This window comes from Tachysurus fulvidraco, chromosome 22 (assembly GCF_022655615.1).
Source record: "Tachysurus fulvidraco isolate hzauxx_2018 chromosome 22, HZAU_PFXX_2.0, whole genome shotgun sequence".
Taxonomy (NCBI): Eukaryota; Metazoa; Chordata; class Actinopteri; order Siluriformes; family Bagridae; genus Tachysurus; species Tachysurus fulvidraco.
This window is the reverse complement of record NC_062539.1, coordinates 6,282,569-6,309,398: the sequence shown is the minus strand read 5'-3', so window position 1 is coordinate 6,309,398 and position 26,830 is coordinate 6,282,569. Positions and strand designations below refer to the sequence as shown.

Genomic DNA, 26,830 nt, shown 5'->3' with positions numbered 1-26,830 from the left:
TGTTGTAAATTCACAGACGGAGTCTCTCACTCCATAAAGGTTAGTCATGTTACTGTTTGATTGAGGGTTTACTTCACTGTGGACTGTCATTTTCCCCCCTCATTATGTAGGGCATTATAAAAAGATTTAAAATGTTTCTTTACTTTTTTTTTCTTTCTTCAATTTAAAGACATAAGGACACTCCAGAACGTGCTCCCTCTTTTGCGTCGTCTCTCAGCATAACCACTACTAAACCAAGAATTTGCCAAGAACAAAAATGCAGTTTACGGTTATTGAGTTCACAGCACAGATAAAGCCTACAGAATTCTTCTAATCATGTGACCTGCTAAAGCACAACATGTACGGCCAAGTGTTTCTTCAATTCAGTTTTATTTAAAAAAAATAAAATAAATCTATTTATTAGTAATCAAAACCCATAGAATGGAGGAACGTTTGCATGACAAAAAGAAAATGGCAAGAAAAACGAAACAATGATGTTTGACTTTTTCAGTATGAAAAAGAAAAAAAAAAGTCAGGAGTGTTTGTTTGTTTATTTATTTATTTATTTGTTTGTTTATTTATGTAATTAAGAGACGGTACACCCTCATCATTCCCAGACCGGAGTTAGTGAATGCACCTGAGATCGTAACTATGACTTCCCAGTTGGTTTTGAAGGCACAGTCTGAGAGCTCCTACATATTACGTATGAAGGATACAATTTGAGAACAAATTGAATCAGGACAGGTAAATATACAGTGCTGCAGCTGGGAAGAGTGGTGTTAAGTACTAAGTGGTAAAGTACTGCTCCTGTACTGTATAAGCATGTCCGATTTGGATGAACAGACGTCCCGGACATCAAGGTGTTTGAATCCGCAGAGATTCTTATTCAAAGTGGCTGTTTTTTTAAAGGCAGTAAAGACGAGAATAACAGAATTGAGCGAAGGAAATATTTCCATCGTAATAATTATGTATAAAATATTTGTTTTGCTTTTTTATTGATTTGTTTGAAATCAGTGTTAAACGGTCTTGACACTGTCTGGCACATTCTTATTGAGTTATGCAAGCCGGGTTCACCAGCAAGACTAAAAAGTGAAAAGCAGGAAGGACGAGTTTAAAAAAAGAATGCTGACGCTCAGCATGGTAACCGCACGGCTGATTTTACACCACAGGCTTCGCTTGGCTCGGCTCGTCGGCCATGTTGAACACTCGCACTTTTCTAACCCCTCTTTTATTATCCTTGACACATTTTAATAGATCCATTTTTTTTTCTCTAGAACAATGTAGGCCATGAAGTTGCTGAGCATAAAGGGGAAGTGTAGCATGGAGGAGGTTTGCTCTCTTTAAAGGGATTCTTTTTGGTCACAGAATTGCTTCCGATTGTGTCACTGACTCGTATCAAACACCTAGTCATAATGCTTTTGGAATGTCTGATCATTATCTGTGATCCATCATCTGTCCCACAGATCTCTATCATAGCTATGGTGTTGATCTTCCTTATACACTTATTGTACTAACTGCCCAGAGCTCCAAACCTTTTGTTGTTTTTTTTATTATTATTTCTTACTGCCTAAATGTTTGTGATATATGTATGTATTTATATTTGTGTGTGTGTGTGTGTGTGTGTGTGTGTGTGTGTGTGTACACACACACACACCATGTTCCAATTATTATGCAAGTAACATATCAGTTGGATTTCATTAAAATATTTAGGTTTTAGGTTTTTTTTGTTTTTGTTTTTTTCCAAAAAAAAATTTTTTTGGTTTCTCATGATTTAAGAGAATCTTTGACTAGTTAGTTAATTAGTTTGCCAGGTGATCTTGGTTAAATTGAAACCATCTTAAAGAGGTTGTTCCTCATTATTAAGCAAGTCATAGTTCTCATGCAATATGGAAGAAAGTTCTTTCTGAAAATGAAAAGCGTGAAATAGTGAACAGTCTTGCAAAAGGCATATAAACAATTGATGTATCAGAAAAGAGATCATCGAATTGTCAAAAGATTTGTCAGTGATTCTGAGTTTTCTCTCAGACAAATTAATGTTATCAAAAGGGCAGCTGTAAAAAAAAAAAAAAAAAAAAAAAAAAGCCACTGTTGAGCAGCAAAAAGGTATTTGAAGCTTCTGGCATCTCTGGAGTCTAAAGAAACTCTCAATGCAGGATCCTTCAGAGTCTAGCAGATGTGTGTAAAGCTGCATTTTAGCCAAAACCAAAACTCAGAGAAACATTTGCAATGGGATCAGAATTACACGAAGACTAATTTTTCAAACAGTTTTATTCAATGATGAATGCCATGCTACGCTTGATGGTCCAGATGGATGGAGTTCCGGATGGGTGCTGAATGGCCACCCTGTTCCAACAAGACTGAGACATCAGCAAGGAGGTGGTGAAGTGATAATTTGGCCTGGAATATTGGGAAGTGAGACTGTAGGTCCCTTTAAGGTCCCTGACAGTGTCAAAATGACCTCTGCAAGATATGTGCAGTTCCTAATAAACCATTTTCTGCTATGGTATGGAAAGAAGCATGGTGCCTTCCAAAATAAACTTAATTTCATTAAGGATAACGCACCATCTCATGCTGCAAAAAACACCATTGATTCTTTGGTTGCTACAGGCATAAAAAGAGAAAAAATCATGGTGTGGCCACAATCATCCTCAGACCGCAATCCTATTTTTTTTTGTATTCAATTGTTTATTTTTGGAAAAATGATCTGTCCGTTCTGTTCTGAGTTCATTATAATCCTTTGAATGTTTTCAAACTGCATTTTGCATGGAGCATGTGAAAGAATTGATAGTCAACAGTTTTATTGATATTTTGAAGAAAAAAAAAACTCCCATGTCCAAATTTGTCAATTTCATATTTTCTCACATATCGATGCTATTGGTCAGTCCCCACATGGGTCTGTTATTTTTACAAGTTATTAACCAATCTAAAGTCTTGAAAGTAGCTTGAGCGCAAATCTCTTAACTCCATTGGACACTTCAACTGTCTGCGAAATCTTGTAACTCCACCTCTTCTTCACTCCGCGGGAGAGCTTCGTAGCATATTTCTCCTCACTTATAGCTCTTGAACCTTTAAAATAGAGTTTAGGAAGATGTATGTAACTACAGTCATTAGCTTTGGTTAACTATTGAAGCTTTGTCTCTTGTCAAAAGGCTCAACGTGACCGGAGACTTTATTGAACACTTCTGGCAGCAGCGACGTCTGTGTCCGTACCATTCTTATCAATGACAGCATAATCTCGTATCTCCCTGCTCCCAAGTCATAAAGCCTGTATCTCCGATAAAACATGACTTTGGGAAAATGTTGTTAATGTTGGTACACAACAGTATATGATAGCAATATAAGGTATAATAACAACTTTAACGATACAATGTTTAATAACTCAAAAAAAGTGGCTTTTTTTTTCGCCCGACAACGACTCATTATTTTTATGTGTATATAATATATATATATATAATTTATTTTAAATAAATACAGTAATACCTCGAGATACGAGTTTAATTCGTTCCGTGACCTTGCTCGTATTTCAAAGCAATTTTCCACATTTAACTTAATTGAAATCCCATTCATCCGTTCCAGCTCGCAAAATTCCACTCCAGTTGTTTTGTTTGTGTTTTGAATATGAAAAATGTACAGTACCTGTATTTTATAAATGACAAATATTGTATAAATACAGTAATAAAAGAGAAAGTTAAAAAAAATAAACTGGTTTTACTATAAAGTGTATTATTTACCTTGGAGATCAGACGACTTGAGCTAACGGAAGATGCACACGGAGGTTGAGGGGGGAGTAAACAGGCGGGGGGTGTTAGGAGGAATTTTGTCTCGTACGTACACTTTCACTTTTAATGCTACTTTGCACTTTTAATGGAACTTAACTAAACTTCACTAAAATTAATTAACTTTAACTGAAATTCTCTTAACTTGTCTGAACTTAATTGCTACAATTTCTGTTTTCTTTACATTAATTTTGCTTAATTTTCTTCATCGCTTTTCTCTTCTTGTTTTTTGCCTTTTTTGTCACCCTTTCCTCACCAACATCTGCCGGTCGTTTTAATAAAAACCTGTCCAAGGAGGTTTGTTTCTTCCTCCCTTTTAAAATGTTTCGGTAATGTGTAAGGCAAGTATTATTAAACAATGCTGATGCACGACCAGTTGCAACTTTTTCTGGGTGTTTCTTTTCAATAAATTGAGAGTTGTCGGGGGTCTTTGTTTGGCGGCGGCGGCTCGGATGCTCGTATCTCACACGTGGTTGTTTGGGATCTTTGTTTCGGCGGCGGAGGCTCGGATGCTCGTATCTCAATTTGTTCGTATCTCAAGGCGAAAATTTGGTCGAATCACAGCTTGCATCTCAAAAAATTCGAATGTCAATGCACTCGTATCTCGAGGTATCACTGTATTAATAAAACTGTTGACATTATCAATTCTTTCACATGTAATAACATATTCCTTCTATGTAATAACATACTCCTTATAAAAGTTCAGGGTAAAATTCATCCTTAATCATATTGACTAATTTTGAGAAATAAACAAAAATGGCATGTGCATAATAATTTGGAACAAGGTGTATGTGTTGTTGTTTTTTTTTCTTTCCTTTTATTAATAAATATATATTTATTTTTGGCCACAGAAATTATATATAAAAAAAGCTCCACCAAATCCTGAAGGGGGTGAGAGATTTTCAGACCTCAATTCATGAATTAATTTATTTATTTTTATTGGGATTTTATTTATTTACTTGTTTAAAAATATTTTTTTGTTTGTTTCCTGCACCGTGTTTCCGCCAGCATATCGTGTTCCTTCACGTTCAGGTAGTGTTTTATCAGTTTGAATCTTTATAGATGCAGACACATTGGAGGCATGTGCTGGCTCTGAACAACTCCTCTCTCCTTAACATCACATTCCTCTTAGACACTTTCACCAGAAGCGAGGTGTACAAAGTCATGCAAGGAGTCATTTACGCCATTAGCGAAAGGGTCCCACATGACACATGTTAAATTATTTCAAGCTTGTGAGGAGATGATGGACTGTAGTGAAAGGAGAATGTCTGTGACACTATAGAGAGGATTTAAGTCTGTTAGTAAGCTATTTAAAGAGACGTGTAGAGTAAAGGAGGATTAAAGGAATTTCCCTGCTATGGAAATCATGTTTGATTTGATTGATTTTCCTCAATTTAATGACAGCAAGTAATAGTCATAAAGCCACAAGCCTGGATAGAGCGACTTTTTTTTTTGTTGTTGTTGTTTTGAGTTGTTTGTTTTTGTTTTTTTAAAAGAAAGCAAATCCTAATGTTTTGCTTCGGTGTCAAATGGGGTTCATGCTCAAATATGTGGAACGCGATATGCAAATCAGACTAAATGTAACCATTTTCTAGCTACAGGGTTCAGTGCCCTTGCGTTTATCAAGTCCGAGTTCTAACACTGTGTTCAGGAATACAGAAAGTCGCAGCAACAAAGAGCTCAGAAATCATTCAGATTACAACTTACTGGCGACTTCGTGGTACAGCGGCTGATCACTTGAGGCAGTAAAATGGGCGTGTGTGTGTGTGTGTGTGTGTGTGTGTGAACGTAGTTTCAGGTGGTAACAGCTACATTTGTAACTCTAATGATTACTGGTCATGAGAATTTTTTACCCCTTTATAGCGATCAGAAAAGATGTGCTGTGCTGGAGTGGTGTGTGTGTGTGTGTGTGTGTGTCTGAGTGACTTTCAGTATCAGTGGTGTCTAACTGGTGTATGTAAATCTGTGGTTTCGACCTGATTGGGTGACATTGTGGTTAGACCTTTTATGCAAGGCAATGTGGTTAGACCTTCATGATCTATTGCTGATTTGCATGTGTTGAAAAGGCAGCTTTCCAGTAAGAACCTTGAGGTGTGTGTGTGTGTGTGTGAGGGTGTATTAGGGCGGTGGGTGTGCGAGGGTGTGTTAGGGTGGTGGGTGTGTGAGGGTGTATTAGGGCAGTGGGTGTGTGAGGGTGTGTGAGGGTGGTGGGTGTGGGGGGGTGTGGGGGTTTGTGTGGGAGGTGTGTGAGGGTGGTGTGTGTGAGGGGGGGTGGGGGTGTGTGTGGGAGGTGTGTGTGTGAGTGAGAGGTGCGTGTGTGTGTGAGTGAGAGGTGCGTGTGTGTGTGAGTGAGAGGTGCGTGTGTGTGTGAGTGAGAGGTGCGTGTGTGTGTGAGTGAGAGGTGCGTGCGTGTGTGTGAGTGAGAGGTGCGTGCGTGCGTGAGTGAGAGGTGCGTGCGTGTGTGTGAGTGAGAGGTGCGTGCGTGTGTGTGAGTGAGAGGTGCGTGCGTGTGTGTGAGTGAGGTGCGTGCGTGAGTGTGAGTGAGGTGCGTGCGTGAGTGAGTGAGTGAGGTGCGTGCGTGTGTGAGTGAGTGAGGTGCGTGCGTGTGTGAGTGAGTGAGGTGCGTGCGTGTGTGAGTGAGTGAGGTGCGTGCGTGTGTGAGTGAGTGAGGTGCGTGCGTGTGTGAGTGAGTGAGGTGCGTGCGTGTGTGAGTGAGTGAGGTGCGTGCGTGTGTGAGTGAGTGAGGTGCGTGCGTGAGTGAGTGAGAGGTGCGTGCGTGAGTGAGTGAGAGGTGCGTGCGTGAGTGAGTGAGAGGTGCGTGCGTGAGTGAGTGAGAGGTGCGTGCGTGCGTGAGTGAGTGACGTGCGTGCGTGCGTGAGTGAGTGAGTGAGTGACGTGCGTGCGTGCGTGAGTGACGTGCGTGCGTGCGTGCGTGAGTGACGTGCGTGCGTGCGTGTGTGTGTGTGTGAGTGAGAGGTGCGTGCGTGTGTGAGTGAGTGAGAGGTGCGTGCGTGTGTGAGTGAGTGAGAGGTGCGTGCGTGTGTGTGTGAGTGAGAGGTGCGTGCGTGTGTGAGTGAGTGAGAGGTGCGTGCGTGTGTGAGTGAGTGAGAGGTGCGTGCGTGTGTGAGTGAGTGAGAGGTGCGTGCGTGTGTGAGTGAGTGAGAGGTGCGTGCGTGTGTGAGTGAGTGAGAGGTGCGTGCGTGTGTGTGAGTGTGAGTGAGTGAGAGGTGCGTGCGTGTGTGAGTGTGAGTGAGTGAGAGGTGCGTGCGTGTGTGTGAGTGTGAGTGAGTGAGAGGTGCGTGCGTGTGTGAGTGTGAGTGAGTGAGAGGTGCGTGCGTGTGTGAGTGTGAGTGAGGTGCGTGCGTGTGTGAGTGAGTGAGGTGCGTGAGTGAGTGAGGTGCGTGCGTGAGTGAGGTGCGTGCGTGTGTGAGTGAGTGAGAGGTGCGTGCGTGTGTGAGTGAGTGAGAGGTGCGTGCGTGTGTGAGTGAGTGAGAGGTGCGTGCGTGTGGGTGTGTGAGTGAGAGGTGCGTGTGGGTGTGTGAGTGAGAGGTGCGTGTGGGTGTGTGAGTGAGAGGTGCGTGCGTGTGGGTGTGTGAGTGAGAGGTGCGTGCGTGTGGGTGTGTGAGTGAGAGGTGCGTGTGGGTGTGTGAGTGAGAGGTGCGTGTGGGTGTGTGAGTGAGAGGTGCGTGTGTGAGTGAGTGAGAGGTGCGTGTGTGAGTGAGTGAGAGGTGCGTGTGTGAGTGAGTGAGAGGTGCGTGTGTGAGTGAGTGAGAGGTGCGTGTGTGAGTGAGTGAGAGGTGCGTGTGTGAGTGAGTGAGAGGTGCGTGTGTGAGTGAGTGAGAGGTGCGTGTGTGAGTGAGTGAGAGGTGCGTGTGTGAGTGAGTGAGAGGTGCGTGTGTGAGTGAGTGAGAGGTGCGTGTGTGAGTGAGTGAGAGGTGCGTGTGTGAGTGAGTGAGAGGTGCGTGTGTGAGTGAGTGAGAGGTGCGTGTGTGAGTGAGTGAGAGGTGCGTGTGTGAGTGAGTGAGAGGTGCGTGAGTGTGTGTGAGTGAGAGGTGCGAGTGTGTGTGAGTGAGGTGCGTGTGTGTGAGTGAGTGAGGTGCGTGTGTGTGAGTGAGTGAGGTGCGTGTGTGTGAGTGAGTGAGGTGCGTGTGTGTGTGTGTGAGTGAGGTGCGTGTGTGTGTGTGTGAGTGAGGTGCGTGTGTGTGTGTGTGAGTGAGGTGCGTGTGTGTGTGTGTGAGTGAGGTGCGTGTGTGTGTGTGTGAGTGAGGTGAGTGTGTGTGTGTGTGAGTGAGGTGCGTGTGTGTGTGTGTGAGTGAGGTGCGTGTGTGTGTGTGTGAGTGAGGTGCGTGTGTGTGTGTGTGAGTGAGGTGCGTGTGTGTGTGTGTGAGTGAGGTGCGTGTGTGTGTGTGTGAGTGAGGTGCGTGTGTGTGTGTGTGAGTGAGGTGCGTGTGTGTGTGTGTGAGTGAGGTGCGCGTGTGTGTGTGTGAGTGAGGTGCGCGTGTGTGTGTGTGAGTGAGGTGCGCGTGTGTGTGTGTGAGTGAGGTGCGCGTGTGTGTGTGTGAGTGAGGTGCGCGTGTGTGTGTGTGAGTGAGGTGCGCGTGTGTGTGTGTGAGTGAGGTGCGCGTGTGTGTGTGTGAGTGAGGTGCGCGTGTGTGTGTGTGAGTGAGGTGCGCGTGTGTGTGTGTGAGTGAGGTGCGCGTGTGTGTGTGTGAGTGAGGTGCGCGTGTGTGTGTGTGAGTGAGGTGCGCGTGTGTGTGTGTGTGTGAGTGAGGTGCGCGTGTGTGTGTGTGAGTGAGGTGCGCGTGTGTGTGTGTGAGTGAGGTGCGTGCGTGCGTGAGTGTGAGTGAGGTGCGTGCGTGTGTGAGTGAGTGAGGTGCGTGTGTGTGTGAGTGAGTGAGGTGCGTGTGTGTGTGAGTGAGGTTCGCGGGTGTGTGTGGTGAGTGAGGTGCGCGTGTGTGTGTGTGAGTGAGGTGCGCGTGTGTGTGTGTGAGTGAGGTGCGCGCGTGTGTGTGTGAGTGAGGTGCGCGCGTGTGTGTGTGAGTGAGGTGCGCGCGTGTGTGTGTGAGTGAGGTGCGCGCGTGTGTGAGTGAGTGAGGTGCGCGCGTGTGTGAGTGAGTGAGGTGCGCGCGTGTGTGAGTGAGTGAGGTGCGCGCGTGTGTGAGTGAGTGAGGTGCGCGCGTGTGTGAGTGAGTGAGGTGCGCGCGTGTGTGAGTGAGGTGCGCGCGTGTGTGAGTGAGTGAGGTGCGCGCGTGTGTGAGTGAGTGAGTGAGAGGTGCGCGCGTGTGTGCGTGAGTGAGTGAGAGGTGCGCGCGTGTGTGCGTGAGTGAGTGAGAGGTGCGCGCGTGCGTGCGTGAGTGAGTGAGAGGTGCGTGCGTGAGTGAGTGAGAGGTGCGTGCGTGTGTGAGTGAGTGAGAGGTGCGTGCGTGTGTGAGTGAGTGAGAGGTGCGTGCGTGTGTGAGTGAGTGAGGTGCGTGAGTGTGTGAGGGTGCGTGCGTGAGTGAGTGAGAGGTGCGTGCGTGAGTGAGTGAGAGGTGCGTGCGTGAGTGAGAGGTGCGTGCGTGAGTGAGTGCGTGAGTGAGTGGCGTGCGTGCGTGAGTGAGTGACGTGCGTGCGTGCGTGAGTGAGTGACGTGCGTGCGTGCGTGTGTGTGTGAGTGAGAGGTGCGTGCGTGTGTGAGTGAGTGAGAGGTGCGTGCGTGTGTGAGTGAGTGAGAGGTGCGTGCGTGTGTGAGTGAGTGAGAGGTGCGTGCGTGTGTGAGTGAGTGAGAGGTGCGTGCGTGTGTGAGTGAGAGGTGCGTGCGTGTGTGAGTGAGAGGTGCGTGCGTGTGTGTGTGAGTGAGAGGTGCGTGCGTGTGTGAGTGAGTGAGGTGCGTGCGTGTGTGAGTGAGTGAGGTGCGTGCGTGTGTGAGTGTGTGAGGTGCGTGCGTGTGTGAGTGAGTGAGAGGTGCGTGCGTGTGTGTGTGAGTGAGAGGTGCGTGCGTGTGTGAGTGAGTGAGAGGTGCGTGCGTGTGTGTGAGTGAGTGAGAGGTGCGTGCGTGTGTGTGTGTGAGTGAGAGGTGCGTGCGTGTGGGTGTGTGAGTGAGAGGGTGCGTGCGTGTGTGAGTGTGATGAGTGAGAGGTGCGTGCGTGTGGAGTGGGGGTGCGTGCGTGTGTGAGTGGTGAGGTGAGGTGCGTGCGTGAGTGAAGGTGCGTGCGTGTGGTGAGTGAGTGAGGTGCGTGCGTGTGGGTGTGTGAGTGAGAGGGTGCGTGTGGTGAGTGAGTGAGGTGCGTGTGTGGTGAGTGAGAGGTGCGTGTGTGTGAGTGTGAGGTGGGTGTGTGAGTGAGTGAGAGAGGTGCGTGCGTGTGTGAGTGAGTGAGAGGTGCGTGTGTGAGTGAGTGAGAGGTGCGTGCGTGCGTGAGTGAGTGAGAGGTGCGTGCGTGCGTGAGTGAGAGGTGCGTGTGTGAGTGAGTGAGAGGTGCGTGTGTGAGTGAGTGAGAGGTGCGTGTGTGAGTGAGTGAGAGGTGCGTGTGTGAGTGAGAGAGGTGCGTGTGTGAGTGAGTGAGGTGCGTGCGTGTGTGAGTGAGTGAGAGGTGCGTGTGTGAGTGAGTGAGAGGTGCGTGTGTGAGTGAGTGAGAGGTGCGTGTGTGAGTGAGTGAGAGGTGCGTGTGTGAGTGAGTGAGAGGTGCGTGTGTGAGTGAGTGAGAGGTGCGTGTGTGAGTGAGTGAGAGGTGCGTGTGTGAGTGAGTGAGAGGTGCGTGAGTGAGTGAGGTGCGTGTGTGTGTGTGAGTGAGTGAGGTGCGAGTGTGTGTGTGTGTGAGGTGCGTGTGTGTGTGTGAGTGAGGTGCGTGTGTGTGTGAGTGAGGTGCGTGTGTGTGTGTGAGTGAGGTGCGCGTGTGTGTGTGTGAGTTAGGTGCGCGTGTGTGTGTGTGAGTGAGGTGCGCGTGTGTGTGTGTGAGTGAGGTGCGCGTGTGTGTGTGAGAGGGTGTGCGTGTGTGTGTGAGAGGGTGCGCGTGTGTGTGTGAGAGGGTGCGCGTGTGTGTGTGAGAGGGTGCGCGTGTGTGTGTGAGAGGGTGCGCGTGTGTGTGTGAGAGGGTGCGCGTGTGTGTGTGTGAGTGGGGTGCCGTGGTGGTTGTGTGAAGGGAGGTGCGCGTGTGGTGTGTGTGAGTGAGGTTGCGCTGTGTGTGTGTGTGAGTGAAGGTGCGCGTGTGTGGTGTGTGAGTGAAGGTGGCGCGGTGTGTGTGGGTGAAAAGTGAGGTGGCCGCCGTGTGTGTGTGTGAGTGAGGTGCGCGTGTTGTGTGTGTGAGTGAGGTGCGCGTGTGTGTGTGTGAGTGAGGTGCGCGTGTGTGTGTGTGGAGTGAGGTTGCGCGTTGGTGTGTGTGAGTAGGTGCGCGTGTGTGTGTGTAGGTGAGGGTGGCGCGTGGTGTGTGGTGTGAGTGAGGTGCGGTAGTGTGAGTGAGGCTGAGTTGATGTGCGCGTTGTAGTGTGAGTGAGGTGCGTGTGTGCTTGGAGTGAGGTGAGTGCGGCGTGTGGTGATGTGGTGAGGTGGTGCGGTGCGTGCGTGTGTGTGGTGAGGTGTGCGGTGGTGTGTGGTGGTGGGTGTGTGCGTGTGTGTGTGATAGTGCGTGTGTGTGTGTGGTGTGTGCGTGTGTGTGTGCTTGGTGATGGTGCGTGTGTGCTGCGGGTGTGTGCGTGTGTGTTTGTGTGTCGGAGTTGGAGTGTGGTGCGTGCGTTGTGCGTGGTGAGTGTGTGCGTGTGAGGTGTGTGGTGTGCGTGTGGTATGATGCGTGTGTGTTGTTTGTGGGTAGTTTGTGTGGTGTTTGCGTGCTGTGTGTGTGTGTGGTGCGTTGTGTGGGTGTGTTCGTGTTTTTGTGTTTGTGCGTTGTTTGTGGTTTGTGTGCGCGTGTGTGAGTGATGTGTGTGCGTCGTGTGATGTGTGGTCGTGACAGTGCGTGTGGTGTGTGTGTGCGTGTGTGTAGTGTGTGTGCGTGCGGTTGTGTGTGTGAGTGTGTGTGTGTGTGTGCTGTGTAGTGTGGGTGTGTGTGTGTGTGTGATGTGTGTGTGCGTGTGTGGTGTGTGGTGTAGTGCGTGTGCTGTGTGTGGGTGTTATAGCGTGATGTAGTGTGTGTGGTAATCGGTGGTGTGTGTGTTGTAGTAAGCGTGCGGTTTGGTTTGAGGTGTAGTGTGCGGTAAGTAGTGTAGTGTGTGTTGTGAACGCGCGACGTGCTTGTGGTTGTTTAATGTGTGTGTGTGCGCTCCGTGGATGGTGTGTGTAGTGTGTGCGCATCGCGCGGGGTGGAGTGGTGTGTGTGTGCGCGGCGCTCGGGGTGTGTGTTGTGATGTGCGTTTGTGTGCGGAGGGGTGTAGTTGTCGGGGGTGTTTTGTGTGTGCGGGGTGTGTGGTTGTCGGGGTGTGGTGATTTGCGGGGTTTGTGTGTGTGCGGGGTGTGTGTGTAGGTTGGCGGAATGTGTTAATGTGTGTGACGGGGTTTGTGTGTTGAAATAGCGGTGAATGTGTGTGTGTGTCGGGGTGTGGTGTGTGTGCGGGGTTGTGTTGTGTGAGGGGTGTGTGTGTGTCGCGGTGTGTGTGCGTGCGGGTTTTGTGATGCGTGCGGGGTGTGAGTGTAGAGTGCAGAGAGTGTGTGTGTTGATTTAAGTATGTTATGTATTTGGGTGTGTGCTCGGAAATTGCGCCGAATGTGTTGTAAAAGTAGCGCGGTGCGCGGTGTGTGTGTGTGTGTGCGCTGTGGCGCGGATATCTGTTGTGTGTGTGCGACGTGCTGGTGAGACTCTAGGGTGTGATGTGGGTGTGTGCGACGCGGGTGGCGACGAGGTGTGTGCTGTAGTGTGTGCGCGACAGGTGGCGCGGAGGGTGAAGAATGTGGTGTGTTGCGCGCACGGTGGACGCGGGGGTGGTTGTGTGGGGTGTGGTGGCGCGCGTCGTGGCGCTGGGTGTGTGTGTGATGGTGTAGCGCGCGGTAGGCGCGGGGTGGGTGTGTGTGTGGTGTGCGCGACGGTGGCGCGGGGGGTGTGATGTGTGTGTGTCGCGCGGTGGTCAGTCGGGAGTAAGTTGTGTTGGTGCGCGACGGTGCGCGGGTTGTGTGTGTGTGTGGTGTGGCGCTCGTTAGCGCGGTGTTGGGGGGGTGTGTTTGTGTGGTGTGTGACGCGCGGATAGAGGGCAGCTGGGTGATGTGTGCGACGCTCGCGGGTTGTGGTGTGCGCGCAGCGCAGCGGGGTAAGTGAGTGCGCGCGCGCGGGTGTGTGTGCCTCGCGCGGGTTGTTTGTGCGCGCGCGCGCGGGTGTGTGTGCGCGCGCGCGGGTGTGTGAGTGGCTGTGTGTGCGCGCGCTGGGTGGTGTTTGTGTGTTGCGCGCGCGCTGGGTGGTGTGTGTGGTGGTTTGTTCGCGCGCTCTGTTGTTGTGTGATGTGTGTGCGCGCGCTGACGGGGTGTGTGGTGTGTGAATGTGCTCGCGCGCGGTGTGAATTATGTGTCTTGGGTGCAGCGCGAGCGTGTGTGTGTGTGTGTGTGCGCGTGCGCGATGGGGTGTGTGACTTGTGTGTCGCGCGCGTGTGTGTGGTGAGCGGGAGGTGTGTATAAAAGTTGTGCGTGTGTGTGTGTGTGCACGGGTGGGTGTGTGTTTGCGTGCGGTGTGTGTGTGCGGGGTGTGTGTGTGTGGTAGTTTTGTGCAGGTGGTATTGTGTGTGTTTTGACTGGGTGTTGTTTGTTAATTGCTGTGGTGTTGGTGTGTAGTGCTGTTCATGTTGTGATGTGTGTAGTGGCGTGTGTGGTTTTTCTTTTTGTTCCGTGTGCTGGTTTTGGTGTTTGTGGCCTAGTGACGTTGGTGTTTGTAGTATTGTCGCTAGTTCTGAGGGATTTTTTTTGTTTTTGAGCGTAGCGGTCAGTTGGGTGTGGTTCTAGATCTGATGTTGTATTTTGGTTAAGATGTGTGTGAGACGAGATAGCTCGGTTCGGTGTGTGTGTGTGTGTGCGCGCGCGCGGGCGTGTGTGTGTGTTGGCGCGCGCAGCTCGCGGGGTGTGGCTTGTCGTGTGTGCGCGCGCTCGCGGGTGTGTGGTGTGGTGTTGCGCGCCGGCGCGGGGTGTGCAATGTTGTGTGCGTGACGCGCGCGCGGTGTGTGTGATGTGGGATGTGTCGCGCGACGTGTGTGTGTGCGGATAGTGTGTGTGTGTGACTCGCGCGCGTGTGGTGTGCGTGTGTGTGTGTGCGGTGTGGTGTGTGTGTGCGTGTGTGTGTGTGTGCGGTGTGTGTGTGTGTGCGTGTGTGTGTGTTGTGAGCGTGTGTGGTGTAGTGCGGTGTGATGTGTGTAGTGCGATGTGTGTGATTAAGCTGTAGGTGCGGTGCGTGTGTGTGTAGCGGTTGTGCGGTGTAAGCGTGTGTGTGTGTGTGCGGTGTGTGTGCGTGGTGCGGTAGGCGGTGATGTGTGCAGTTGTGCGGTTTGTTGTTCGTGAATTTTGTGTGCGGTTTGTGTTTTGGCTGTGGAATGTGTGCTAGTGCAACGACGTGTGATAGCACATGTGAGTGTGTAGCAGGTGTGTGCGATGTGATGCAGGAGAAGCTGGGATGCGTTGTAAGTTCTGTGATGCTGTGTTGGGAATGTGAATGGGGTGGGACAAAGGGTGTTCATAAAGTGAACAAAGTGTGGAGTGTGTGCAAGGTGTGTGTGTGTAACATGCTCGTCAGCGGGTGGTGTTGTGGGTGTGAGTGCGCGCGACAGCGTGGGGCTGTAGAAGTGTTGTTTTTCGAGCTGGCGCAGCGCATAGGTGTGAAATATGGATGAAGTGTGTGTGTGTGTGCAGCCGACGGGAGGTGCTGTGTCAGTGTGTGTCCGCGAAAGAGAGGGCCGATGGTGTGCGATGTGTATGCGCGAGAGACGCGCGGGTGATGTGTGTGCACGCGCGCGGTGGTGTGGTGCTGTGCGCGACGCGATAGAGGGTGTGTGTAGATGCGCGCGCCGCATCGCGGGTGGTGTAGGGTGTAGCACGCGCGCGTGTGTGTGTGTGAGAGAGAGAAGAGAGGGTGTGTGTGGTGTAGTGTGTGTGTGCAAGAGAGAGAGGGGTGTGTGTGTGTGTGTGTGTGTGTGTGTAGTGTGTGTTGTGTGTGTGTGTGGTGATGTGTGTGTAGTTAGTGCGTGGTTCGTGTAGAGTGTGTAGTGCTGCGCGAGAGAACCCAGCTGTACCGTGCGGTGTCTCGCCACCGTATTGTGGTCTCGCTCTCCCGGAACTCTCTGATCGCTATCTCTACTCTATCCCACGTACAACACCGCCTGCCACCGTGTTCGCTCCCTTCATGTTTGGTTTCATTCCGGGGTGTTCTGGGACTCGGATATGTTCAGCACATATTGAGTAGCTCTATGGTTTGTCTTTCAGGCCTGGGTTTATACTGTCTCAGCACTACGTGTGTGAAAGCAGTCCTAGAGAAGAAGCACACAGGTCTGTTCATTCTCCCTCCTGCCAGTGGCTCAGAATGTGGCAGGTTACTAATTTATGAAAATCAGTTCAAATTTGCAAGACGCTAACATTTCCATGTTGTCAGTTATTGACCTGCTTACGTTAGGAAGCTTAGACATTGGACCACGTGAGTCCAAATCGGAGCAAATCAGCCAGATTTTGGTTTGTTTTTAAACCACCAAGATCACTACATCACATCAGACCAGAGCTGGGGCACCAAGGTTTAGACATGTCTAAGCAGCAGACGTGCTGTGTCACCTGAGATGTAATCACGTCTCCTGCCTAAAATTCACCCGAGGAGTGGATTAGACCTGGACTCAGGCGACCTGAATCTTCATTCCAGACACGATTTCATAATCATACGAACAGTTCGCTTATTTCGTCTTGTGTATCTCATCTCAGAATTTATTCAATTTTTATTTCCCACAGTTTCTACAGCTCTGTCCTGGCTCAGATTGTGCCTCATGCTTCTGTTTAACAGCTTCTGGGGGGGAAAAAAAACAGTGACTAAATACTGCATAGATAAATGAAAGCACCTGCATCAACAGACCTTAACAGACCCACACTACAAGATTTCATCCAGTGATAGAAAAACCTGAGATATGACCGATTATAACGAACAGTCTTGTTTTTGTTTTACAGTCTAAGGCATGAGTAGTGGGAGAATCGTCAGATCCGGCTGGAATAAACCGACCAAAACTTGACCACTAAGAAGCCACAGGAAGTGTAACACCGTTGTGTTTATGTGCAGTGAGAGCATGCTATTTCCTATTAAAGATTCGCCCTCCACCCCTCAGTGCAGTAAGGTACTAAAGTGCAAACGCTTGTATTTCAGCCGTACACAAGCTAAGACTCCTGTTTGAAGGCGGTGGGGGTATTGTAGGCCTGTCACCATGGTAACAGCACAGATTTTTGAGCATCATCCACCCACGTGGTGCTTAGTCTGTCTGCACGTCTGCAAGAGGAAGAGAGAGAGAGAGAGTGTGTGCGTGTACCTGTACATGTACATGCATGTATATACTGTCCTCTTTAAACACACACAGCGCTCATTGCCTGAGACTCCATCAGGACATAAGGCACAGGAGTAACCTAGATTGGAGAGAATTTCTGGCCCACGTTCTCTCTCATCATTCTCCGTTTGGAGGCCACTCGTGCAGAGCCACAGCCCGAGGCACTGCATTATCCTACATTTCTGTAGGGGCTGTGAAAGATTCTCTCCCTCTCTCTCTCTCTCTCTCTCTCGGTCTCTGTGTGTCATTCTGTCTCTCTGTCTGTCTCTGTGTGTGCTACAAACTAAAAAAATGTATCTTTTTCTTTTTTCTTCATTTTGAAACGATTACTGTCTATTCCTCCTCACACGGCAGGAGCTGCTGATGGATTCCATGAGACTTCAAACACTAGTGGAACTCTGAACTGAGAACTAACTCAGCTTTCCCTCCAGTTTATGAGGCTAAAATGACCATTTGTTTCTTTCTTCCCCTGGTAGGAAAATCATCTCTAAATAACTGCACAAAACCTTTGTGTTCATATATCAGTACAAATGCTGAGCAACGGGCGTGTCCTAACCGTGGTGCTACATGTATGTGGTTAAACCGTTTTCTCAACACGCTTGTCTAACTCTGCTAGAGTTAAGTGTCTTCATCGAAAGCGAAGGTGACTCATCTGTTCGGTCCTCATTCGGGAAACGGTGTTGGCCGTGCAGAAAAAAAGACGAAAAGAGCTACTCTGCACCCGGCACAAACTATAATAGATGGCCTCCTATTTCTGGGCCATTTAAAAAATAGAATGATGAAATGTTTAAGTGATGAATATCCTGAGCTTCTGCTGGATGGTCAGGGCTTTAATAAGAGCCGGATCTAACAAAGAGGATGTGTGTCCAAAGGCAGGATGAAGCAGATTGGTGTGTGTGTGTGTGTGTGTAGGGGTGCAATCTTGTGACCAATGTCACATGAAATAAATTAGTCGTTTGAATAATTCCTTCATGTTTACATCGTTCAACTGAAAAGGAGCTGCTGCACAGGGAGACGAATAGGTGAAGACAAGGAAACGTGAAAACACACTGACCTGCATTTAAGCAAGAGCTTGAGCTGCTCAGTCATTTCCTGTTCATGTGACTAATCGGTGAGTGAGCGTAGGAATTTTTTTTGTTGTTGTTTTGTTTTGGTTTTTGTTTTTGCAGCTATGTGTACTATCAGGCCAAACTGCAGTCTGAAATTTTGTGTGGTTCACTCCAAGTTTCCATCACACACAGGAAGTGCACTACTAAAAATTTTCATCGGCTGTGATAATCCCAGTGTATATACCAGTATCATTCTCAGACTGATCACATGTCTAATGTAGAAACGCACAAACATTCTGTGCAAATGGACGATTTTAATAAGAGGTGACTCATGAACGCAAACCGTTTCAATAGATACTTAACTATGCAATCTTCCAGTAAAGTCGTCTATTCATTAGTACTGAGGGATAAAACGAACCCTTTCTTTAAACGAGGTGCAAACTTTTTTTTTTATTATTATTTTTTTTTTTTTACTTCATTCAAGGACACGCAGTAGCAGTTGAACTTGCTTTCTTGGAAAACTTTAGTGAATCCAAGTACTGGAAGGTAATATAGCAAGTGTTGCAAGAACTAATAAAATCAGTAATAAAAATTGTTGGCAGCGATTTTCATTACCGATTAGCTGGACTGTGGTATGAATCAGAGTCCTCTGAAGTCTGTAAAAAGTTTGTGTGACACCCCACTGCCGGCTTCAGTCTTACTATGCGCTGTAGATTGCCTTGGCTTATCCTGGTGTATCCAGGTTTTTAGCGGTATCATACAGACCTTGCTGCGTTTTTCTTTTGCATGAATAATTAGTTTGAGACCTCAAAACATGACTCATGTCATAAATCAGTGTTGGACTGTTCCTCCAAACAACTCCTTCCACTCGTCTGTGTCGACTCATTACTCATTAACATCCTGCTTTTGTGACTCTTGACTCCGTGAACTGACTCTTTTTAAACCAGTGAATTCAATGCAAACCAAAAGCAGGATGGCGAACGTGATGAGTCGACACGAGAGTTGTTACAAACTGTTGTTTGGAGTATAGTTAGGAACAGTCCAACTCTGCACATGAAGCACCTGTTCTATAACACGAGCCATGTTTTGACTATGATGTAGAACCATTCTGACCTGAAATAAAATCACAATAGTAAATAACCTAATTGGTTCATTTAAAAAAAGAGTCGATTCATTGAAAAAAGAATTAATCTAATTTATTTTAAAATGATAAATATAACTTCATTACAATCAAATTGAGGTCTATATGTTTTAATATACTTTATTTTTTTAATCAGCTTTATTAATTTCACTACATTTGTGTTTGCATGGCCAGTTGTGTTTATGTTTACAGATATGTTTATTTCGAGCTACTGCTTTAAAGCTCTCAGAGCGTGAATATTCTGGCATAAATCTGTGCTCTTATGAGTCATTTATGAAGACGGTTACCTTTTAATTCGTCCACATTCTATCAGGGTTCATCTTTTCTTTCTTCTTTCTTTCTTTCTTTTTTTTTCCTTTCCCCCACCAACATCTCACACTCATTCATAACACGAGAGAACGAGAAGGAAATCGAGTTCATGTTTTATTTCGAGCTACTGCTTTAAAGCTCTCAGAGCGTGAATATTCTGGCATAAATCTGTGCTCTTATGAGTCATTTATGAAGACGGTTACCTTTTAATTCGTCCACATTCTATCAGGGTTCATCTTTTTTTTTTTTTTTTTTTTTTTTTTTTTTTTTTTTTTTCTTTCTTTCTTTTTCTTTTTTTTTTCCTTTCCCCCACCAACATCTCACACTCATTCATAACACGAGAGAACGAGAAGGAAATCGAGTTCATGTTTAATGTCCTTCATAAAAACAAACAGGAGAGAGAGAGAGAGAGAGAGAGAGAGAGAGAGAGAGGGAAGTGTTGCTATGACAACCAAACAATTGCCCTATCAAACAAGCGAGCGCTGGTGTTTTCTTTTCCAATTTTTTTTTTTTTTAAATTCTCAGCTAATATTTGTGTCCATGGTTTATTTTTCTTTCACTTCACATTTATGGATTGTTGTTCCAGTCTGTTTTCGAGCATGAAGATTGAGAGCCAGTGCACAGAAATTCCCTTTAATAATGTTTCTGAGGTTGTTGTTTTTTTGAGACACACCTCGGCTGGCTCTCACAAACCATGTGATGTCTTTGTGGAAACAGCGAGGAGGCTGCACATGCGTTTGTGGACAAATAATGTGCATGTAAAAGTATCCTACACCAGAAGTTGTGTCCAAGACAATTCATTCACCCTGTTGTTTAATCATAGTGAACTCAATCCTGATAATGCCACAGCAAAAAGTGAGCAAAACTGCCTGGGTCAGATGGACGATGTCTAACTCTCTTTCTCGCTCTCTGTCTCTCACTGTTGATCATGGCAACACTAGCAATAGTGAGTTTATATATGAGGAGCAGGGCAGATAGCTGTTTCTTTGAGTGTGCTTCGGCATCAGTTTGAAATAATGCCGTTTAAGTGCTCAAAAGCAGGAGATGGACCTGGGTGTTTTCCAGAAGAGGAATCAGGAATACGTCATACAAACTGGCGTGTATAATTGCCAAGTGATGCACAATATATAAATAAAGAAAGAAAGATTGTTTTAGCTGTAACACGGTGTCCTGTCGCACGATCAATGAAGTAGCTTTTTATCTCCAGTAATTACATCTGTCCTGAGCCGATGCTACGTGCCTTAGTAATATTGCGTTTGTTTATCGACCTTGCCAATAGCAAACATACAGCCTTATAATGGCTTCCTTCATTGTCGTCCTGTTGTAACTGAAGAGCATAAAATCCAAAGCAAATACAAAACCTTGTCACACCCAGTGTAAGAACGGATAACTATAGTTACACTATAGTGTGTATCTGTGAGTGTAGCTGATGCATCTAAATAGTTGGCATGCAAAGTATTTTTATTTTATGATATGGTCTTTAAATTAAGGAAAAATCATAAGTGTGTGTTTCATGCCCACTGTGTGTGTTTTGAAACCGATACAGAGATCCAGATTCCTAAACAGCTACTGATGAGACAGTGGTGTTGCCTTCCACCTCTAGTATATATATCCAGTTAAGCTGAAGCAGCTTGAGATTAGACCTATAATGCTTCTCGTGATATCAGCTTTATTTACTTACCAACCTGATCTTCAGTTCAGTAAAAGCTGTGTTAAATATTTGTTTTCTTTGTACCGGTATCACATGATGGGCACTGTGCTTTTATCTTCTCACTAATTGCTCTCTGGTTTCGTATGTCAGATCTGAACTCCCAGTCAGGTGAGCAGTGTCTGTAATCAGGGAAAGGTGTGTGAGACTGTGTGTGTGTGTGTGTGTGTGAGACTGTGTGTGTGTGTGTGTGTGAGACTGTGTGTGTGTGTGTGTGTGTGTGTGTGTGTGTGTGTGTGTGTGTGTGTGTGACTGTGTGTGTGTGTGACACTTTTGTGTGTGTGACTGTGTGTGTGTGTGACTGTGTGTGTGTGTGACTGTGTGTGTGTGTGACTGTGTGTGTGTGTGTGAGAGACTGTGTGACTGTGTGTGTGTGAGAGACTGTGTGACTGTGTGTGTGTGAGAGACTGTGTGACTGTGTGTGTGTGAGAGACTGTGTGACTGTGTGTGTGTGAGAGACTGTGTGACTGTGTGTGTGTGAGAGACTGTGTGACTGTGTGTGTGTGAGAGACTGTGTGACTGTGTGTGTGTGTGTGACACTGTGACTGTGTGTGTGTGAGACTGTGAGCGCGAGGCTGTGTGAGACTGGCAAGATGTGTGTTTTGATGTACAGAGAGATGAAATCTGCTTACTGTGGTTGTGGTTTGCCTCCTGCGGATGTGGTGAAGCTAAAGGTTGGGTTTTATTGGTTTCTCTCTCTCTCTCTCTCTCTCTCTCTGTATCTGTATTGTGTGGGCGACTGAAGGCCTGTGTGAAGTGTGAGAGAGATCAGAACTCCTCGCTCTCTGTGTTGAACAGATTTTTTACTGGCTGCTGTGTAATGTGGCCCAGAAATCTCATCACAGTGTAAATATTTCTCCCAGTATTGTTGATATTTATTTATATTTATTTCCACTTTCCTTTTTAACTTTACGAGCACAGCATTCTATACGCACAAGTTTTCTATGCACATGACATTTATCCACTAATAAAACAGTAAAACAATAAACAACACGTTGAGCAATCGGTAAGAAATAAAAGCTGATTTTTTTTTTTTTTTAAATAACTAACACAGTCGGTCATGCGGCATAGAAATCGCAGTAATTTCATGATTTATCAAGTATTACAAAGTCACTGACACTGCAGACGACTTCTGTAAATGTGATGTAACTAATAAATTAATGTCCTTAAAAGAAGAGCACATTTCTGTTTAATTTAAACAACACATCAGTTTTAATCCACTTTAAACTTGCTTTAGATTCTGATGTGAAACAATAACGTATTAGAAAAAGCTCTTTATTATAGAGCTGTCATTTTTATTCGAACACCCAGTGCAAGAGTGTGACGTTAGAGAAATCGTACCAATATCAGCTGACCAATCAGCTTCAAGAATATAAATAAACATCTTAATACAAACATCAAATGTATTTATTAAACTGGTGCTGTTTATTTGCTTGTAATTCAAAGGTTATTAGTAATGTCTTTGTAATGCTGAAGGGTTGTTGTTTTTTGTGTTTTTTTATTTTTTTATTTTTGCACATCTTTAAAACTATTGGACCAGCTTTCACCAATCAAAGCGCAGTTTGGTTGTTAGGTAGATTTTCCCAAGTCCAGCCAATCATCACAGACCGTGTGAAAATGTGAATTTCTGTCAGATCTGTTTAAATGTTGAAGTATGTGGAACACTGTTTAGATGTAGAAACAAAATGGATAAAATGTGCAAAAAAGAATTAAATAAAATATCAGCAACTGTTGATGTAAATAAATAGATTTATGTGCACGCGATTGAACTGAAACTCATGAAGCTAAAAATCACGCTTGTTGCTTTCTGCTACAGGTTTTTTTTTTTTTTACCTCAGATGTAGCAGTCTACAGTTTTATATATAGATTATTTTATTTATTGTTATTGATATTATTATTATTATTATTATTATTATTATTATTATTATTATACATGAATAGACCTTCATATGCACAGTTTTTGTTGTGTATTGTGGCACTTTGATGCAAAATCACTGCTACTGGCTGAAGACTATTTCATCCATTGTCAAAATACACCTCACTCTAATCGAGTATCATAATTATGTTAATCCTTATCCCAGGTCTATCTGAAGTCTCCGTTTCTCATCACTTTTAGCCTGTAACAAACCTCGTTGCTCTGCTCTGTGTGCAGTTATTCAGGAGCTTTGTCTGTAAAGAGGTGCTCAAATTTATCTTAAGGACCTCTACACACTGCCATCAGCTCTTCAGTTAACACTTACACACACACACACGCGCACGCACACACTCACTCACTCATTGACAGTGGAACTGGCGTACGCCTGTTGCTTCTTTTCCTTCATGAATATTCCAGTGAGGTTTGATTTGAAATATTGACATGAGCTGCTCATTTTTATGTGAGCAAAGAATTGAAGGGAAACATCAACACACAAGTAATTCACAGGTATTTGAGAATACTGTTTTATACACTATTAATTATACTCAGTGTAGGTATACTCTGATAATCCATAATGTCAGAATATAAACATGAGGGGGAAAAGGAAAAAATGGCACGAGGACATTAAATCAACTCCTTAACAGAGGTTTTACACTTTAGGTCATTTGAATAATTCATGACTCGTGTTCAAATCATAGTAGAAACAGCAAATCATATGAGGTAAATAGAGCTTAATTACTAATAACAGCTTTTTTGTGCTCATTAGTACAGGATTATGTCTCTCTGGGAATGTCAGCATAGTGGTTTTGCAAACTTCTACCAGGAAAAAAAAAAATCCCACATTGACTTCTGTCGCTCTTTAAGAGGTACAGAATCAGGGTCAGGTTGACTCATTCAAAGCCCAGGTCAAGCTGCTTCGAGCATTTAAACGCTTCCTTTGCCGTTTCTCAAAATAACCTGTCCAAAGAGGAAAAGAGACGAGTTAATGAATCATCGGGGCATGGAGCTTACTTTCAGAGTGTCAGTTTTGTGCTTATGTGAGAATGTGCCAGATGATTTGCCTTCATTTCAGAGCTTTATATATTTATTTGTTTGTTTATTTATTGGGGGGGGGGTGTCTTATTACAGCCATTTTTCTGTCAGAAAAGGGCTATTGTGCATCTCTCAAGGTCTTTACATAGAGTTTTGTAGTTTGAAAATATTAACCGACTTAAAATATGACCTGCTGATGTTTTTCCAATCTGTAGCTGAAAGCAATGATGCATGCTTTGGGTGGGTGAATGTAGCTGTTTGGTTTTTACCTTTTTGTCAGTTGTTTTATACTTTTTTTATCTCTCTTTTTGTTGGTTTTAACAACTTTGGTTCATTTTTAGCCATTGCTTTTTGTAACGACGATATCAAACACACACCCCGTTATTCAGAGAAGCTTACAATTCTTTTATATCACCTGGTTTTCCTTAGCTTTGGGCTGGACGTTCCCCCTGAAGTCACCACCACACTAGTTCACGCAAAGACGACCTCCTCAGTTAATGTGGGTCGAACATGAGTTACAGCTGTCTGAGAAAGTAAATACATGTGTCTCTGCACTGCTAGGTGTTTAAAAAGAATCCTGTGCTTGTAATTTTTAACCAATTCAAGAGAAAAAAACAAGCAATCGAAACAAATGTTGAGAAAAAAACTGCTGCAGAATCCAGGGTATTTGGTGGCGTTTACAATCACCAAACAGACTTCCTGTGCCTCCTCAACTAATTTATGGATCTCTAGCTCGTCTAATATTAATAGGTACAGTTAACTAAATATCTGCATATGATCTGTTCGTTTACTGCAGGAAATATTGTGGTGAAAGTTATTCTGCCTCCTGACTAGAGTGAGTTTTTCTTTCGTCGATGAATGGATGTGACGTGTTTGAATGACCCTATTGACTTTCTCCAGCGTGTGTGTCTTTTGCAAGCGCAAGAACAATGTGAAATGGATGATGTGTGATATCGAATGAAGCGGTAGTAGAACACGATAAGCATCACCTGATCTCACCTTTTTAACCCTGACCTTTGTCCTCTCGCACTCCGATGTCAGGTACGGGAGAAAGCGGCAAGAGCACGTTCATCAAACAGATGCGCATCATTCATGGCACCGGCTACACGGAGGAAGACAAGCGCGGCTTCACCAAGCTGGTCTACCAGAACATCTACACGTCTATGCAGTCCATGATCCGTGCCACGGAGACACTCAAAATCCCCTACAAGTACGATCAGAACAAGGTGAGGAAGCCGTGATCGATGTTGTTGACGCTTGTTGTCATTTTGGAAAATGTTTTTAGAAAATGTCATTTCTGGTGTGTTTATTAATCCAATGCTAATTTGTAAGTTAGACGTTGTGAAGTGGGACGTTGCTTGTGTAGATACAACGGCCTTCAGTGTGAAAAACAAATCCAACAAATCGCAACTGTCAGGTTTTTCCCTGCCACATTAATGAGGCGTACAAATGGTGATAACCATCAGACCCAAAGCTCCAGAATGCAATGCAGCCGTGAGTTACTTGACAGACTCAAGCCAGCTAGTAGCCCTCCAGTGGTGGTTAGCATCAAAGTCAAATGTTTTGAAGCTGAGCAGAGTATACAGATGAGGAGGTGAGAGAGCTGGACAGATTAAAACACTAAAGTGCTGCCGCATCTCTCTCTCTAGGTCGAGATGAACAATGTAGTACAAATCTGACTCAGAATTTTACTACAAAATAAATCTTGATTTAATGAAGATTACATTTCACCTCAATGGAGTTGAAGTCTCGTCTCTTTATTGATGAGCCTTGTTCACTTTTTACATTGCTTCTCTGTGATCTGAGGGAAATCCTCCATCCTGATGTTTCCTCTGCAGCTTTACTGAACACTGGAGTATTTTATTATGAAGTAAACGACTCCCTGCTCAGTGGTTCAGTAAGGATGTGGTCTGCAGTGGTTTCAACTGAAAGCATGTTAGGCTCGCTTTGTTTTATTTTTTGTTTTGGTGGGGGGACATTTTTGGCTACACCTTCTATTCCTCTTGGCTTCGCTGGCGCTCCAAAGAGCCGACAAGCAAAAAAAGCAAAGCCTGCGATTCCGATTATCCCTTTTGTGCATGCAGTACGAGCGCAAGCGAGACTCTTCAGAGCCAACTGCGAGACAATTTTTTTTCCTCCCTGTAACAAAATGCCTCCACCCCAGTGTTATATAAGTTGTGAATAGTGTTTAAAAAAAAAATCTGGGAAATAATAAACCAGAGCTGACATTAGCCATGAGCAATGTGGCAAAAGTTCATATAAATGCACTTTAAAAGTGTTCACAAGAAGAAACTAAACTGAAACTAGAATTTGTGCAATATTCATCTGGTTTTATTTATATGAAATCAAACAATTTATTTATTACTTTGTCCTTGTTCGGTCTGACTTCACAGTTCGAACTTCGAGCTAAGGTGATTTTTACACTGCTTTCGGAACCAGGCCAAGTCATTGTAAAGCAACCTGAAATGAAAGCACAAAAACCACACACATTGATGCTCACAGGGGAGCACAAACTTTTGCCATCGGCCAGGTTCAAATAAATACGGCCTCGCTTCCGTGACAAAAGCTTTTGTCTCGTCAGCTAGAGCGATTGTTTTAACAGGCTCTGTGTTGACCTCGGCCTAGCACTTCCATTTAACTCCATGTTTCTCCTACATAACCAAATGCCATTTCTTTTGCCAATATCTCACACTGTGTAAGAAAAATGTTAAGATTTTGACAAATAGCAAGTAGAAGCCCAATTTTACTAATGCCTGAAACCTTTCTACCAGGGAACATGCATTAATATATTTTTTAAATGAATTTCATCCTAACTTTTGGAGACATCATTGAGATGCCGCCCTGCGCGCAGCAGAGGTTCAACAGCTCTAGAAACAATGAATAAAGTTCTCACACTCTAAGCACTTCTATGTAGGTTATTAGGATTATGGATTTGTTAGACTCTGTAAATTCATGCTGTTCTTTTACCTTCTTTCCTGCTGTGTTCATTTCCTGTTTTGGGATCGTTATTTAACTGCAGGCTAATGCCATGCTGGTGAAGGAGGTGGACATCGAGAAGGTCTCTTCGTTTGAACAGCCCTACGTTAACGCCATTAAGATGCTGTGGTCGGATCCAGGCATCCAGGAGGCTTACGACCGGCGCAGAGAGTACCAGCTCTCCGATTCTACTAAATAGTGAGTTTCCATGCACTGTTCAGACATGTGAGCGACACGTGCTCCAGCATTAAAGCTATACTGGGTCATCTGTAATAATTGAATGTGTGTGTGTATGAATTAGAGAGACTGAAGACTAATAGAAGTGAACTGCTGGTTCTTGAGAAGGTTTTGAACTCCATTTAAACTTCTGTAAAGTTCCTGTGAAAAGCCTTTGTTCATTATTGATACTTTGAAACCAACAAGACTCTGGGGCACTGTGTCTGAATGTAGCTTTGCTTTAGCAACATAAAATGTAAACAGGTTCAACGATTTCAC

The 26,830-nt window shown here is 45.5% G+C and overlaps 1 protein-coding gene across 1 annotated transcript in view; it reads left to right on the top strand.

Annotated features, from left to right (window-relative positions):
* gna11b (guanine nucleotide binding protein (G protein), alpha 11b (Gq class)) overlaps positions 1-26,830 on the top strand; it is a 49,139-nt gene that overhangs the window by 8,996 nt on the left and 13,313 nt on the right. Inside the window, exons 2-3 of the mRNA XM_027150535.2 lie at positions 24,401-24,585; positions 26,379-26,533. Coding sequence (XP_027006336.1) covers positions 24,401-24,585; positions 26,379-26,533 — 340 coding nt within the window. The remainder of the gene's footprint in view (positions 1-24,400; positions 24,586-26,378; positions 26,534-26,830) is intronic.